The sequence below is a fragment of the Hyperoodon ampullatus genome (assembly GCF_949752795.1).
Source record: "Hyperoodon ampullatus genome assembly, chromosome: 14".
Classification (NCBI taxonomy): Eukaryota; Metazoa; Chordata; class Mammalia; order Artiodactyla; family Ziphiidae; genus Hyperoodon; species Hyperoodon ampullatus.
In genome coordinates, this window is record NC_136927.1 from 68,073,212 (window position 1) to 68,087,859 (window position 14,648).

General features: G+C 39.5%; 1 protein-coding gene across 3 annotated transcripts in view; it reads left to right on the forward strand.

The window, feature by feature from the left end:
* DHX35 (DEAH-box helicase 35) overlaps positions 1–14,648 on the forward strand; it is a gene marked incomplete at both ends in the record, with an annotated part of 67,431 nt that overhangs the window by 13,024 nt on the left and 39,759 nt on the right. For all 3 annotated transcript variants that reach the window (XM_079719968.1, XM_079719969.1, XM_079719970.1), the window contains 5 exons: positions 2,048–2,125; positions 7,685–7,789; positions 9,525–9,586; positions 10,438–10,507; positions 12,794–12,853. In XM_079719968.1, the coding sequence (XP_079576094.1) occupies positions 2,048–2,125; positions 7,685–7,789; positions 9,525–9,586; positions 10,438–10,507; positions 12,794–12,853 (375 nt within the window). The remainder of the gene's footprint in view (positions 1–2,047; positions 2,126–7,684; positions 7,790–9,524; positions 9,587–10,437; positions 10,508–12,793; positions 12,854–14,648) is intronic.

Here is a 14,648-nt window from a genome sequence, read left to right on the forward strand (position 1 = left end):
TGTAAAGTTACTGTCTTTCCCTTTGTAGTTGATAAATATCTTGGAGGAGATATTTTTAGACTGCAAATAATCTGCTTTTCAAACTATCACCTACTAATTTTAGCATCCCTCAGTAGATCTTGTCTGCAGCAGTTACTCAGGTGTTTCCCTAATGAATAATTTTCTCTATTCCTATTTCCTTTTACATTTATTAAATGGAATCTTCTGTAAGGAAGAACTGTCCTTTCTCCCTCACTTATTTATTTATTCAATTATTTATGTGTATCGGTATGGATTCCTGGATATTTATTTTATTCTATGGGTTAAAATCCAATACTACCATTATTTTGTTGGTCAGAATGGTCCAGCTTTGGTCATTAGGAGCTCCTTCAGTTTGGCTCCTGTGTTCTTTCTAAAAGCCTCCATTCATTTTTTTGGAACACTTCCTTACTTTCTAATAACACAGACTGTTTCAGGCTTGTCTTATGTTTTTCCTGCACTAGCCTTGGGATCAACCACTTCTCCAAGGAGCCCTGGTTCCTTTTATTGGAGAACAGTGTTTAAAAATCAAGATTTGGGTGCTAGGGTGCTCATGGTTACTGAGGTGTCATTGCTATAAGTCTCAGTGGGCAGATTTAGGAAATATATATGAATACTAAATCCCTACATAATCCCACTTATATATCTGTATCAATCTGTATATATATTAAAAATCGTGAATGTATGCTGATACTTCGTTGATTCCAATCCCACATCATAGGGCTCATTCTAGCCTTTCCTTACTTGTAACTCTTCTTCATCAGTGAGAAACTCCATCCTCATTGTCTACAATGTATTTATTTATTTGTTAAATTCTGAGGGACACATGAAATAGCTTCAGAATTCCTAACCCATACCCCTAACGTTTACTAAGTCGATTACAGCACTTAGGTACGGTTCTTTCCATCTCTGGCCTTCAGTCAAGATACTGTTTTCAGTTACTTAGGTTGGTTCTTTTCTTCTCCACCCCCTTCAGTGTGATCAGTTATTCATTTGTAATACAGAAAGGGTCATTTGATAGCGTTTGCATTTCTTTTGGTTTCCTTCCACATCCTGGTTGGTTTTGTGTATTTATTTGGGTACTTGAAGAGTACGTGCAACATGACTGTGGTTCTGAGAGTCAGAACTACACAAAAAGCTCTACTCAAAGCATTGCCCCTCCCTCTTCATCCCTGTTGCCATGTTTTCATTCCTCCCTTTTTCCACCCCTTTCCTACCAATCCTCCGTAGTCAACCATTCTCTTTAGTTTCTAGTTTGTCCTTCCTTTATTTCTTTTGAACACATGAGCAGATACATGTATGTAACAGCATTTTAAATCTTTTTCTGTTATAGAAGTAATATATATTGATTGTAAAACAATTTAGACATTATGAAAACAGGTAACTCTGATAACCCCTGTTATCCATTTTGGATTTTAAAAAGCATATAATTAAATAAATACATAAGAAATAAGTATATGTGGCAAATAAATACAGAAATAAATCAGATAATATCAAATTTAATGTATACTAATAAAATCTAATGGGATATATACATGAATATAAAGTCTGATTTTTTTTTGCAATAACAAATGTTGTTTTATTGGTCTTGTTTAAAAAATCAAATTATTTTTATTTACTCTGACTAAAATATTTTGTATGGTTAATATTTATTGAATTGTCTCTGTGTGTACTTTAAAATTCTTTGTTCTACAGATTTAGCACTGTTCTGAGTGACCCATGGATAGTTTTTTTATTCCTTGAGACAGCTGTAGTACGGGGAAATTTTGTAAGACTGGGGAGTCAGAATGTTGAATTTACGCCTTAGTTCTTCTGATTATCACCTCTGTTGTGAACTTAAGCACATGACCTAACATTTCAAAACCTCAGATGCCTCATTTGCAAAATAGTTTTTAAAATCTCTGCTGGGAGAAGAACCATCTGCTAATTCTTTTCTCAGTGATTTTAACATAATCCAGGGTCATCTTGGGGGAGATTGTCTCTGGAGAAGTGGTGTCAGGTGTATACTGAAATGTGATTTTATTTGTAGTACCTCGCAGAAGCTGGCTGGACAGCCGAAGGAAGAGTGGTGGGAGTGACCCAGCCCCGAAGAGTGGCTGCTGTTACAGTGAGTTTCTCTTTTGTTGTAAAGACTCTGTGTCTTCTATTTCGGTGACTTTTTCCTTGTTTCCTAAAAGCTGCAAATGAATATGATTTGCAGCTCCTCAAGAATTTAATTCTTCACTTGAAAAAGAACTATGATTATTTTTGTAAAATTGATACCTGTACATTATGAATTTTTATGTAGTAATAAAGTACAGAAGTCAAAACAAAAAAAGTGATTAAAAAAAAAAACAAAACCAAAACCCAGATCTCACCACCCAGCAAAAATAGTTTGAACATTTGTGAACATCATTTCAAGTTTCTCTTTTATGTTCACATAAAAATGAATGGTTGGCTGGATGGATAGAAATGATTTTATAAAAATGGGTTGATAGCCATATATTTGCTTTTGTTGAATTTAACAAAAGAGGAAACTGCAGTGAAATAGGAGTAATTACTGAACTTTGGATAAATAATTTTTCACTACAAGAGAATTTATTAAAGCTTGAAAACTAAGAAAAAGGATTACAAAAAGCTTTAGGCTGTTACTTATTTTTGGAACTACGTTATAGGTAGTTGCCTATCACAAGAGTAAATTAGTGCACTGATTCTTTCTACCGTTCCTCCCTCCATTTGTGATAAATGCAGTGCTATAATTTTTATTTCAAGATTTATAAATATATATTCTTTTCTGTAATCATAACTCCCACAGTATTTAACTTTAATTCTAGTTTAATAATCACTAATAATTTTCCAAGGTTTTGCCAACTTTGAATTGCTCATTTCACTTTATTTCTTGATTGGCTGAATTTTACATGCCTGAGAATGTTTGATTGTGGTCTTTGTTGATATAAAATTCTTGATTCATCCTCTCTAGGAGCTGTGCAGACACTGCTTCACTGTCTTTTGGCCTGGAGGATCACTGTATAGAAATAGTCTGAGGTCCAGTGGAGTTTTTCCACTCCCTACCTTCCTGGCCTACTTTTTCTGCTTGAATGCTTGTAACATGTTTGTTTTTGTACCAGGATATGTCTTGATGCTGATTGTTCTATCTCATTTTTTCTTAAATGTGGAAGAACTTTTAATCTTCAGGCTCAATCTCATTATATCAGGCAGGTTTTCATCCGTTATTTCTTGGCACACTTTTCTGTTCCATTTATTTTTTTCTCTTTTCTAAGAGCACCAATTAAGTGTATATTAGATCCCCTTTGTCTCTTTTTAGTATTTAGCACCCTCTCTGGAATCATCTGTTTTCCAGTTTGTTTTGTGAGATTTCTTCAAGCCTGTCCACAATGTTCATAATTGTTTTTAGTCAAATTTATTCTATTTTGCTTCCTTTGTATCTTTATCTGGGTCTCACAATCACTTCTTTGAATGCTTTTTTGTTTCTTTACTAGCTAGAGAAGCGAATATTTAGAATGGGTGGAGATATTACAATACATTACAACTTTTAAAAGCTGATAATACCACAAACATTTTTTAAAAATCCAGAAAATAGCATCGTATTTTTATTAATTAACTGACACATTTCTGTAAATCTTTTTTCCTGCAATTTTTGGCTCTGTCCCCACTGACCACCTCTCCACTTGATAACGATTTCCCATTATCGTCCTTCAGAGAGAGCAGAGCAGTATTTTAATGTTTCTCTAGCATTGGGTGATGTCGATTTGCTTTTTATTATGGATCCTGTGGAGAACCTCCTTTGGCTTTGTAGCATTGTGTAAATTTGGGGGATTTGGGAAAAATTTGGGAAAAGCCTCTGTAACTTCTTTCATGTTCAGGCTGTGAGGTTTGGAGGATGTCCACAGATTGGTTTCTGACCTGTACATTTGAGACCTTGTTTCTCCTCAACTGTGCTTTGACTTTGTCTCTTCTTTAAGTTGTTTTAGCTTAAGCTTGTGATTTCTTTGAAACTGGATTTCTTTGGCTGAATTCTACTTCTGTTTCTTTGGGTAATACTTTGGCAATTTCTTTTTTAAACTGCTTTTTTGCTCATGTTCCTTTCTTTCCTTCTTTCTTAGTTGGCTTTAATGCAGTGGGCTGTGTTGGTATTTTTATGTTAACTACTTATCTTTGAGTGGGCTCATTTGCTAGCTGCAGAATTGTGAGGTTGTTCTGGTCTGGCCTCTCACCAAATCTCTTATTGTCCTTTGGTGCTGGGGGATGAGGATGAGGATCTGGTCCAGCACTCCTTAGTGATTTGAGAGGTCTGTTGCAGCTCATGATAAGATCCTTTGGGCTCTCTGATTTGGGATTGATACTTGCTATCGGATTGCCTGCCTTCTCCTTCAACTCCCCCTCCTTTGTGATTCTTTGCTGTCAAAGTGGGTCTCCACTGAGACATTTCCTGTGTCTCCTGGGTCTGAACACACTACTGCTTCTTGTCTTCCTAATACAAGGCTTGTCAGCCCTGCCTTTTAAGGAGGTGACACATTAAGGAAGCCAGCAGCCTGCTCTGGTTGTGAGGAGGCCTGGGCCTCTCTTCTAGATTCAGACCTCACAGTATTTGGCAACTGTGTTTCCTAGTTTATTGTTTGGGCTTGTGCCAGTTTCCTTCTTTCATTGGAGATGCAGGTTTTGGTTGGTAATATGTTTTATTTATTTATTTTTTTTGTTTTAAATTAGCTCTGAGAGAGGGAAATGGGGGCAAAGATGCCTTTATTTTGCCACCTCTACCTGGACAAGAAATTAATTCTATTTCCTTGAGTTATTTTTACTCCTTATTGAGTTTTAATTATTGTGTAATTCTTTTCCCCCAGAGTTCATTTTAATTGTCTTCAAAGTTAGACATTGTTGATAAACATTTCCCAAGTCTTCTGTGTGTGTGTAAAAATGGAGATAAGGGTTCGGCAACTAGATTGCAATGTTAGACGTAACCTTTTATGTCATGAAAGATGATTCAGTTACTTAAAACATTTGAACAATTTTTTGTTTGTGGTTTGGAATCCCAGCTCTTAATCAATTTGCATTTTTCCTCCAAATTTGTAGCCATGGATAATTTCCATGAAACCACATGCTTTCTCTTAAAGAACAAAGAGTATATAAATTAGCTGTGTAGTATTAATAGAGCTGTCCAGTTTGAAATGCTACATCTCAGAAAGTACTTTGTGTGCAGACTAAAATCTGAAAACAATCTCAGAGCCTAAGAACAGATTACACAAGCCATTGCCTGATCTCTGCGAGAGGCAATTCCTTAATGAGTATGTTCATTGGACTCATATAGTCTGGGTTTGACTTCAAGACCAGGCCCTGCCTTGATCTATGATTCAGGACAAGCTCTAAGCCTGTCTTATTTCAGTTTCTTTCTTTGTAAGAAAGAGGGTCTCTTGCCCACCTCACGGACTGTGTACATGTTTAATAAGATAAAATTTGTGAAAGCTTGGAGCACAGCACCTGCACACAGGAGGTGCTCAGTGATTGGTGACTGGTTTTTCTTTTGACCTCCTTTTCCTATATCTGTTTGTTTCTATTAAAAAGGTATGTTTATCCAGTCTAATTGATGAGGTTATTGGGACTAGAACTTAAACAGTAGAGGTAAAAATCTATTAAAGAGCCAACAGAATATGGCCTTTCAAATGTCCAGTGGTGTGCTCATACATGATAAAATTTCTAAAAAGGAATTTGAAGTTAAAATCCATTTTGTAGCAAATGTATACAAATAGTGAAATAATAAGAATAAATATGTTTGGCTTCATAAAATGATTACATTTTTATGGAGAGGTTGGTTCATTTATGCTCATTCTTATGAGCCAGTTTTCCCCATAAGCTCCAGTATCTCTGTGCACACATTTGCTGTTTGTACCATTTTTCAAGATTTATAGTTTAATGTTCTGTAGGGTTGAAATTGAAACAATAACAATAACAAAACTGTCCCTGTGAAGCACTGGTTATTGGGAGCTATTACCTCCAGAGGTAGAGCAGTGTAGGATGAATTTGTGGTTTCATAAGATGTTTTGAAACACTACATGGTGTACACCAGCTGCTCGATGAGACTGATTCTGTCTTGGCCTCTTAGATCTGTAATTTCAAGTCATCTGGCAGAACCACTTCTGATCCTCATCTGCTCTTCAGTTTCTTAAACACCAATGGTCAGATAACGCCCAGTGTGCTAGGCTCGCAGAGCTGCATGCAGGGAACCTCTGGGCTCCTGAGTCTGGGGCTGCTGCGGCCCGATGGCTGTAGCTGAAAGCTCTGCCTCAGGACACCTCCTCTGTCAGCTCATGTTCCAAACTCAGGATGCAGGGACTACATGGGAAGGTTGCCTCACCTGTGAAAGGAGGAGACGAGATACATGGGGGTTGGTTGGTGGGCCGGGTCCCCAGGGAACTTCCGTAATTTTGTTTCCCTTTGGTTCTTTATTAGTTAGATAGTTTACATAATGAGCATTAAACTCTCTTTTCTTTCAAGGTAAACTAAGTTATAAGCATTATTGTTCTTCCACTTTTATGTTTATTCAGTATTTCAGATATTTTCTATTAATAAGTTAATAGCCTTTGAATGGCCTTCTGGAGTAGTAGGAGACCTTGCGGTTGGATTCCTTTTTCTCTTCACTACCCTCACCTTTTATTTGTCATCTATTGGTAGGTGAAAAATATATCTGTAGTTTATGGTCTTCATAATACATAATGTATTTTGTTTTCTACTTTTACTTTATTACGTTAACTTGGATCCTTTGTTAATGTTCTCATCTGCCTTTTGAAAAGTTTTCAACCTGCATTCTTGTCTCTATTTCCCCTTTTAATAGTTTTGGTAGCTGGGACACTGTAGATTATCTTGCTCTGGAAACGTTACTCTTCCGCTTCCAAAGAGAAATGAACATGGCCAAGTATTGAATTTGATCGTTCTTGTTCCCTTGCCTTCATGGTCCAGTGGAAGTTGTTTTATTTCAAGGCGTGAAGACATGGAAATTTGTCCCTAGTTGGTGTGCCAAAGAAAGCTTTAGGAATAGGGTGAATCTTGAAATTTCTTTTTCCCTTTTTGCTTCACCCATCAGGAAATCTAGAGCTGAATTTGTGGCTCAACTTAAATAACTTAGGCATATCTGTGTTTTAAAAATTTTCTCATTGACTTTGATCTTTTGAATTTTGTCTGTAATTTCTTTGATCCTGATCTGTAACATATTTACATGATTCCATTTTTATTCTTATAAGTTGCCTCAAGTCAATTACAGAATGAGGTGAGATACATAAAGTTGATAGCTGCAAAGTTTATCACACTAGTTTTCTAATAACCTGCCCCTTCTCTTCTCATTTCCCACTGTATTCAGCATACTATTTAAAAAATAAGTGGGGCTTCCCTGGTGGCGCAGTGGTTGAGAGTCCGCCTGCCGATGCAGGGGACACGGGTTCGTGCCCCAGTCCGGGAAGATCCCACATGCCGCGGAGCGGCTGGGCCCGTCAGCCATGGCCGCTGAGCCTGCGTGTCCGGAGCCTGTGCTCCACAACGGGAGAGGCCACAAGTGAGAGGCCCAATTAGCTAAAAAAAAAAAAAAAAAAAAAAAAAGTGACCTTTAGATTTTCCATAGTATGTGCTCTGGGCAGTAATTTCTGTGTCTCTGTTTTCAGCATGATCTTTCTTCCCAAAGGTTGCAGGGAGAGTGGCTGAGGAAAGGGGTGCAGTGCTGGGCCACGAGGTGGGCTACTGCATCCGCTTTGATGACTGCACCAACCCACTGGCTACGAGAATTAAGGTGAGGTGCGGAGCTGCTTTTCCTATTGTGAATAAGGAAGATTCTTCGGGGGGAGATAAAAACATGCAGCCATCGCTGCTGACTGAGGCACTGATACTGGGGCAGAAAGTGTATGAGAGCGTCCTGGCCCTCAGGGACGTTAGTCTGCTGGGAGGTGCGGAGCACCTTCCGAGTCCTCACATCTTAGCCCAGAAAGGACCTTGGAAGTCGAGTTAAGCCCTTGACTCTCCAGATGAAGAGGCTGAGGACCTGGGAGGTTGAATGACCTACCTGACATTACGTGCGCATTCGTGATGGAACCAGAGCTCAAAACTGGCCTTTCTCATGTTTGTTTTATTGTTTTCCCACCAATCCACATAGCTCACTAAATATAGAAACTTACCCCCGTAAAAGACTTGAAAACAGGAACAAATATTGGGTGGGTCGAAAGGTTTGTTCGTTTTTTTCCGTAAGATGGCTCTAGTAGCACTTAGTTGTCTTTAACTTCATTCGAGACAATTTTGATAAATCGTATGTGACAGTTATCATAATCAGCGTGTGTTAAAAGGACATCAAACTTGGTGAATTTTTGTATAGCCATTTTAATATCGAAGATGGAAGAAAAAAAGCAGCACTTTCGGCATATTATGCTTTATTATTTCAAGAAAGGTAAAAACGTAAAAAAAAGATTTGTGCAGTGTATGGAGAAGGTGCTGTGACCGATCGAACGTGTCAAAAGTGGTTTGCGAAGTTTCGTGCTGGAGATTTCTTGCTGGACGATGCTCCACGGTCGGGTAGACCGGTCGAAGTTGATAGCGATTAAATTGAAACAATAATTGAGAACAGTCAACGTTATACCATGCAGGAGATAGCCGACATACCCAAAATATCCAAATCAAGCGTTGAAAATCATTTGCACCAGCTTGGTTATGTGAATAGCTTTGATGTTTGGGTTCCACATAAGTTAAGTGAAAAAAACCTTCTTGACCATATTTCCGCCTGTGATTCTCTACCTAAATGTAATGAAAATGTTGCGTTTTTAAAACAAATTGTGACAGACAAAGAAAAGTGGATATTGTACAACAGTGTGGAACGGAAGAGATCATGGGGCAAGCAAAATGAACCACCGCCAACCACAACAAAGGCCGGTCTTCATCCAAAGAAGGTGATATTGTGTATATGGTGGGACTGGAAGGGAGTCCTCTATTATGAGCTCCTTCCGGAAAACCAAATGATTAATTCCAACAAGTACTGCTCCCAATTAGACCAACTGAAAGTGGCACTCGATGAAAAGCATCTGGAATTAATCAACAGAACATGCATAATCTTCCATCAGGATACTGCAAGACTGCGTGTTTCTTTAATGACCAGGCAAAAACTGTTACAGCTTGGCTGGGAAGTTCTGATTCATCCGCCGTATTCACCAGACATTGCACCTTTGGATTTCCATTTATTTCAGTCTTTACAAAATTCTTTCTTTTTTAATAAATTTATTTATTTATTTATTTTATTTTTGGCTGCGTTGGGTCTTGGTTACTAGGCGCGGGCTTTCTCTAGTTGTGGTGAGCGGGGGCTACTCTGTTGCGGCATGTGGGCTTCAGTAGTTGTGACTCACAGGCTCTAGAACACAGGCTCAGTAGTTGTGGCGCGTGGGCTTAGTTGAAAGTAAGAAAGTAAGAAAGTACTTACTTTTTAGTTAGTTACTTAGTTCTTACTTTCTGAATTATTTCTAAACCTTTGTGTTTCTGTGTTTTAGTTTCTGACCGATGGAATGCTGGTCAGGGAAATGATGGTTGATCCATTGTTAACCAAATACAGGTAAATGTGTTTTTTCTGTGATAAGTTTCCTCAAGTTTCGAAAGTACACAAGTAGATTGAGAACCATTTGTGTTAATAGATGGGATTCGCGACCATGCTCAGCTTTCCCAAAGCCTTTCTCCTTACTTTGGCTGTTACCACCCTTGATGTTCTTTTCAGAATTTACAGTCAAAACTGGGCTCATTAAAATCCCTGTCGTTATTTGAACAGTCTGTTGACTTGTTTTTATCTTGCTGGAGGGTGACTGCAGAGGCACAGCACAGAACCTGGCAGCATTTTGTTGCGTGTAATATGCAGAGTCCAAATAATTATTTACACTTCCCCTTTCCTTGTGTGTCTCTGTCCATTGCTCATGGCGTTAAAGTGGTCCCACTCAGGCTCTGTGGTATTCTGGGAAAAGATATCACATTTGACTCACTGGTACACACGTGGCACAGCTGAGACCATGTGCCTCTTCGTTCTGTTTTCTGCAGTTTAACAGCCTTTGGGTGGGTGGGCTGTGTCCCGATTTTTATGTGCTCTGTGGGGTTACATGTTATATTGGAATTTAAAATCATGTATTAGATCCTGTTGGAATCTAGCGTGGGTGGTAATACTCTTTAGAAGTAGCAATAAATACACCATTTTCTTCACCAAGATATGTTGATGTCACCATTTTTATTAGCTTAAGAGTTACCTCCTTGTCAAAGAGGAGTTACTTAGCGTTACTTTTGCTACAAGGTGATCGCATGGGGGATAAATACCCAGCAGTCCCTTTGATGGTCTGAATACCCAGCAGTCCCTTTGATGGTCTGGATGGGCTTATGCAGTGGTTGGTTTGATGCTTACTGAGATTGTCCCTCTGATTCTAGTGCCATCATGCTGGATGAAGCCCACGAGAGGACCTTGTACACCGACATTGCCATTGGCCTGCTGAAAAAGGTATAGCTTTGCTTTTGTTTTTGTTTTGTTTATTGTTTGATTAGGAAAGTCATTGTAGCAATTTAGAAAATCCAACAAAATACAGAGGAAAAAAATGAAAATCATCTATCATCCTATTCATTCAGAGACAGTCACCGGTAGAATGTTGGTATGTTTCCTTCTCTTCTTTTTTCTTTGTGCATCTTTTTGTGTGTGTACATGCGTCTGTTTTGGCAAAGTGGGGATTGGATTGTATGTTCTAAGTTGTCTCTTGCATATTTTTCTTAACGTTACATCAAGTTCATTTTCCTGTGTGATTAAATATTCTGTGAAGACATTATTTTTAGTGGCTATATAATCACATCTCTACCATAATGTATTTGACTCATCCGTTACTGTTAGGCATTTATATGGCTCCCAGGTTTGAAGTTATTTTAAATAATGTTGCAAGGAGCACCCTTGTAGTTAAATATGTTGCATTTCTGTTTCTTTTCATTCTTTCACTATTTATTATAAAAGATTTCAAGCATACCCCAGGGTAGAGAGAAGGATTTAATGACCCCCATGTGCCCATCATCTGGCTTCAGCAGTTATAGCCCACAGCCAATTTTGTTTCAACCTTACCTGCATCCTCTCCTCCCTTCCTGTATTTTCTGGTTGTTTTCTTTGGACAAATTCCCAATCACAGGAGTCTAGAAAGAGGTGATAGAGCATGGACTCTGGGTCAGACTGCCTGGCTTCAAATCTGACTCTGCTGAGTTTACCCATCTCTAAAATGGGACAGATACAAGTTTCTCTCTCTGTGCTGGTTTACTTTCCTATCTGATAGCCACTAGCCACCTTAGATTTTAATTAGTTGAAATAGAATAAAATAAAAAATTCAATTCTTTAGTCACACTGGCTATATTCCAAGGGCTCTGTAGCCACATGTAGCTAGTGGCTACTGCATTGGGCAGAACCTCTCTGTCTTTGAAGAGTGTTCTCTTAGAGCTGCCCTATGACATAATTTGTTGTGAGGCTAAACTTAAAAAATGTAAAATTATTAGGATGGCGCCTGACACAGGGCCACAAATAGACTATGAGGTAACTTTCCCATTGGGAGGATGTCCACGGCTGGGTGAGGGGAAGGTGGGCTGGATTTCAGAGGCCCGTAGCCTCTTTGTGCAGTGTGTATACTATACAACTGTACTCAGAGACCCTGGAACAGCACATAATTTAGTATATGCTAGTTGCTGTTGTTATTGTTATTTTCATTATTAATTTATTCCTTGGCCAAAGATTTAGACTTTTTGATACTTATGAGGAATTATCCCACCAGGTTATTGCCTTCTGAGGAATGGTATAACAAGGGGGCCTATTTCACTGAATCTTTGCTAACACTGAAAATAAATCTTTGCCATTGTGATGGATGAAAAAAATAATCTCATTGCTGTTACACATTTTTGCTATAATTTATTTGATCATTTCTCCTATGCCTGTCGATCATCTGTTTCTTTGAATAACTGTTAGTATCTTTTGTCCATATTTCTGTCTTGGTGTTATCATTTATTGTTTGTTTGCATTTGATGTATTTTTTCATACTTTAACTGTATATACATAGATTCTGACTATCCAGAGACCCAGGTGTCAGGAAAAAATGGTTTTACTTCTGGTAAATTCAGATTCAGGTTTTAAAGCTCCTTTATACTCTATCCAATTTTTTTTTTTAGCTTTTTATCTTGGAAAATTTTGTCACTTAACACAGTTAGAAAGAATAGTCTAATGAGCCACCTTTTCACCTATGACTTAACAGTTATCAATTTGTGGTTGGTCTTGTTTCATCTTTAAGCTTCCCCCACCCCCCCGCAAAAAAGTACACACACTGGATTATTTTGTAATAAATTTCAGATATCAGATTATCTCATCTGTAAGTATCGCACTATTATCATTGTCTTTTTTTTTTAATTTTTTTTTTTTTTTAAGATGTTGGGGATAGGAGTTTATTAATTAATTAATTAATTAATTAATTTTTTTTTGCTGTGTTGGGTCTTCGTTTCTGTGCGAGGGCTTTCTCTAGTTGTGGCAAGTGGGGGCCACTCTTCATTGCGGTGCGCGGGCCTCTCACTATCGCGGCCTCTCTTGTTGCGGAGCACAGGCTCTAGATGCGCAGGCTCAGTAGTTGTGGCTCACGGGCCTAGTTGCTCCGCGGCATGTGGGATCCTCCCAGCCCAGGGCTCGAACCCGTGTCCCCTGCATTAGCAGGCAGATTCTCAACCACTGCGCCACCAGGGAAGCCCTCATTGTCTTTTTTTATGTCTTCTTTTTTAGATTCAGAAAAAGCGAGGGGACCTTCGATTGATTGTGGCTTCAGCCACCTTGGACGCAGAGGTATGAGCATTTCCCCATCTCGCCCTCTGTCCCCGGTTAGCACTGGGATTGTTGGACATATCTTTGGGAAGCTACCTGCAGCAAGAGCTTATCTTTGGCAGGATGGCCTACCTTCCTTATGGGGCCATCCAGTGTCCTAGGTTCCATGTGATCAGAGGAAACTCCTTTTCAGCTTGTGGGTGGAAACTAGCCTGTAATTAATTGAGTTCGTAATTACCTATTTGTCTTGTTCTCTACATACTATGTTTTCCCCTACACGGGCAATTTCTTTTTATTACTCTAGTAGGAGGCTATATTTCTTGAATTTATGACTTCAGCATTTATATTGGGGGTACAGTTGAAGTTTTCCCTGTACATGTAATCATTTCCATGCTATAATTTTTTATGGCTAAGTTTACATTATTTTTCTCTTTTTTAAAAAAAAATTTAATTGAAGTATAATTGATTTACAATGTTGTGTTAATTTCTTTATTTTTAAAGATTAAAAAAAAATAAATAATTTATCTATGTATTTGGTTTTGGCTGCATTGGGTCCTCGCTGCTGCACGTCTAGCCACAGTGAGCAGGGGCCACTCCTCGCTGTGGTGCGTGGGCCCCTCACTGCAGTGGCCTCCCCTGTTGCAGAGCACGGGCTCCAGGCGCACAGGTTTCAGTAGTTGTGGCTTGCAGGCTCTAGAGCACAGGCTCAGTAGTTGTGGTGCACGGGCTTAGTTGCTCTGTATTGTGTGGGATCTTCCCGGACCAGGGCTCGAACCCGTGTCCCCTGCATTGGCAGGCGGTGTTTATCCATTCTATATATAAAAATGTATATCTGCTAACCCCAACCTCCCACTCCATCCCTCCTCAAACCACTCCCCACCTTATTTTTCTCTTAAAGACTAATATTTTAGTTCAGACAGCAGTTCAGCTCAACACATAATTTTGACCACTTGCTACACACACACACACACACACACACACACTCCACTCCACTCCACTCCACTCCACTCCACTCCACTCCCTGACTTCTCCGGGAAGCAGACACATAAATAGATATTTGCGGTTCAGTTTGTTCAAGGTGCTGAGACAGCCAAGGAGGGGGTGCTCACTCTCTAGTCATCTGGAGGATGTCCAGAAGCTTCCGCAGAGGAGGGACATCCCACCTGGGTTGGAAAGATGCACAGAAGTTCACCAGATGGGCAGGGGTGGGGAAGTGGGGAAGTGCATCCTAAACATGCACAGAACCACAGGGGCATGAAAGCATGTGTTCAGGGGGCTGTGAGTCAAGTATAAGGTGGGAGCCATAGCTCGCCCGTGGTCCCCTGTGGGGGGTGATGTGCCCCCCGTCGCCTCTGTCTCCTTCCAGCTTTTGCAGTGCTCCTTATACTCCTGCCTCCCCTTGCTGTTCCAGAAAAACCTAGGCATGCTTCTGCTCTTGGTCGGGGGGACCCTCTTTCTAGACCACTCTGACCCCAGACGTTCTCATGGCTTTGCACTCATTTCATTCCAGTCTTGATCAGATATTAGCTCCCAGAGAGCCTTTCCTTACCACTGTCTAAAACAGTGTCCCTGATGCTCTCCATTCTCTTACTCTCCTCATTTTTTCTGTTTAGCACTTCTCACTAGCTAACATATGCATATCCGGGTGTTTGTTTATTGTATGTCTCCCGTCACTAAAATGTAAGCACCATGAAGACTGGGACTCTGCCTGTCTTACGCTATGTTATCCCTTTCATCTAAAACAGTGTCTGGCACAACAGAGCAGGGACTTGGGGTTGAATGAATCTTAGTTGAATGGAAAGCGATGGGATATTCA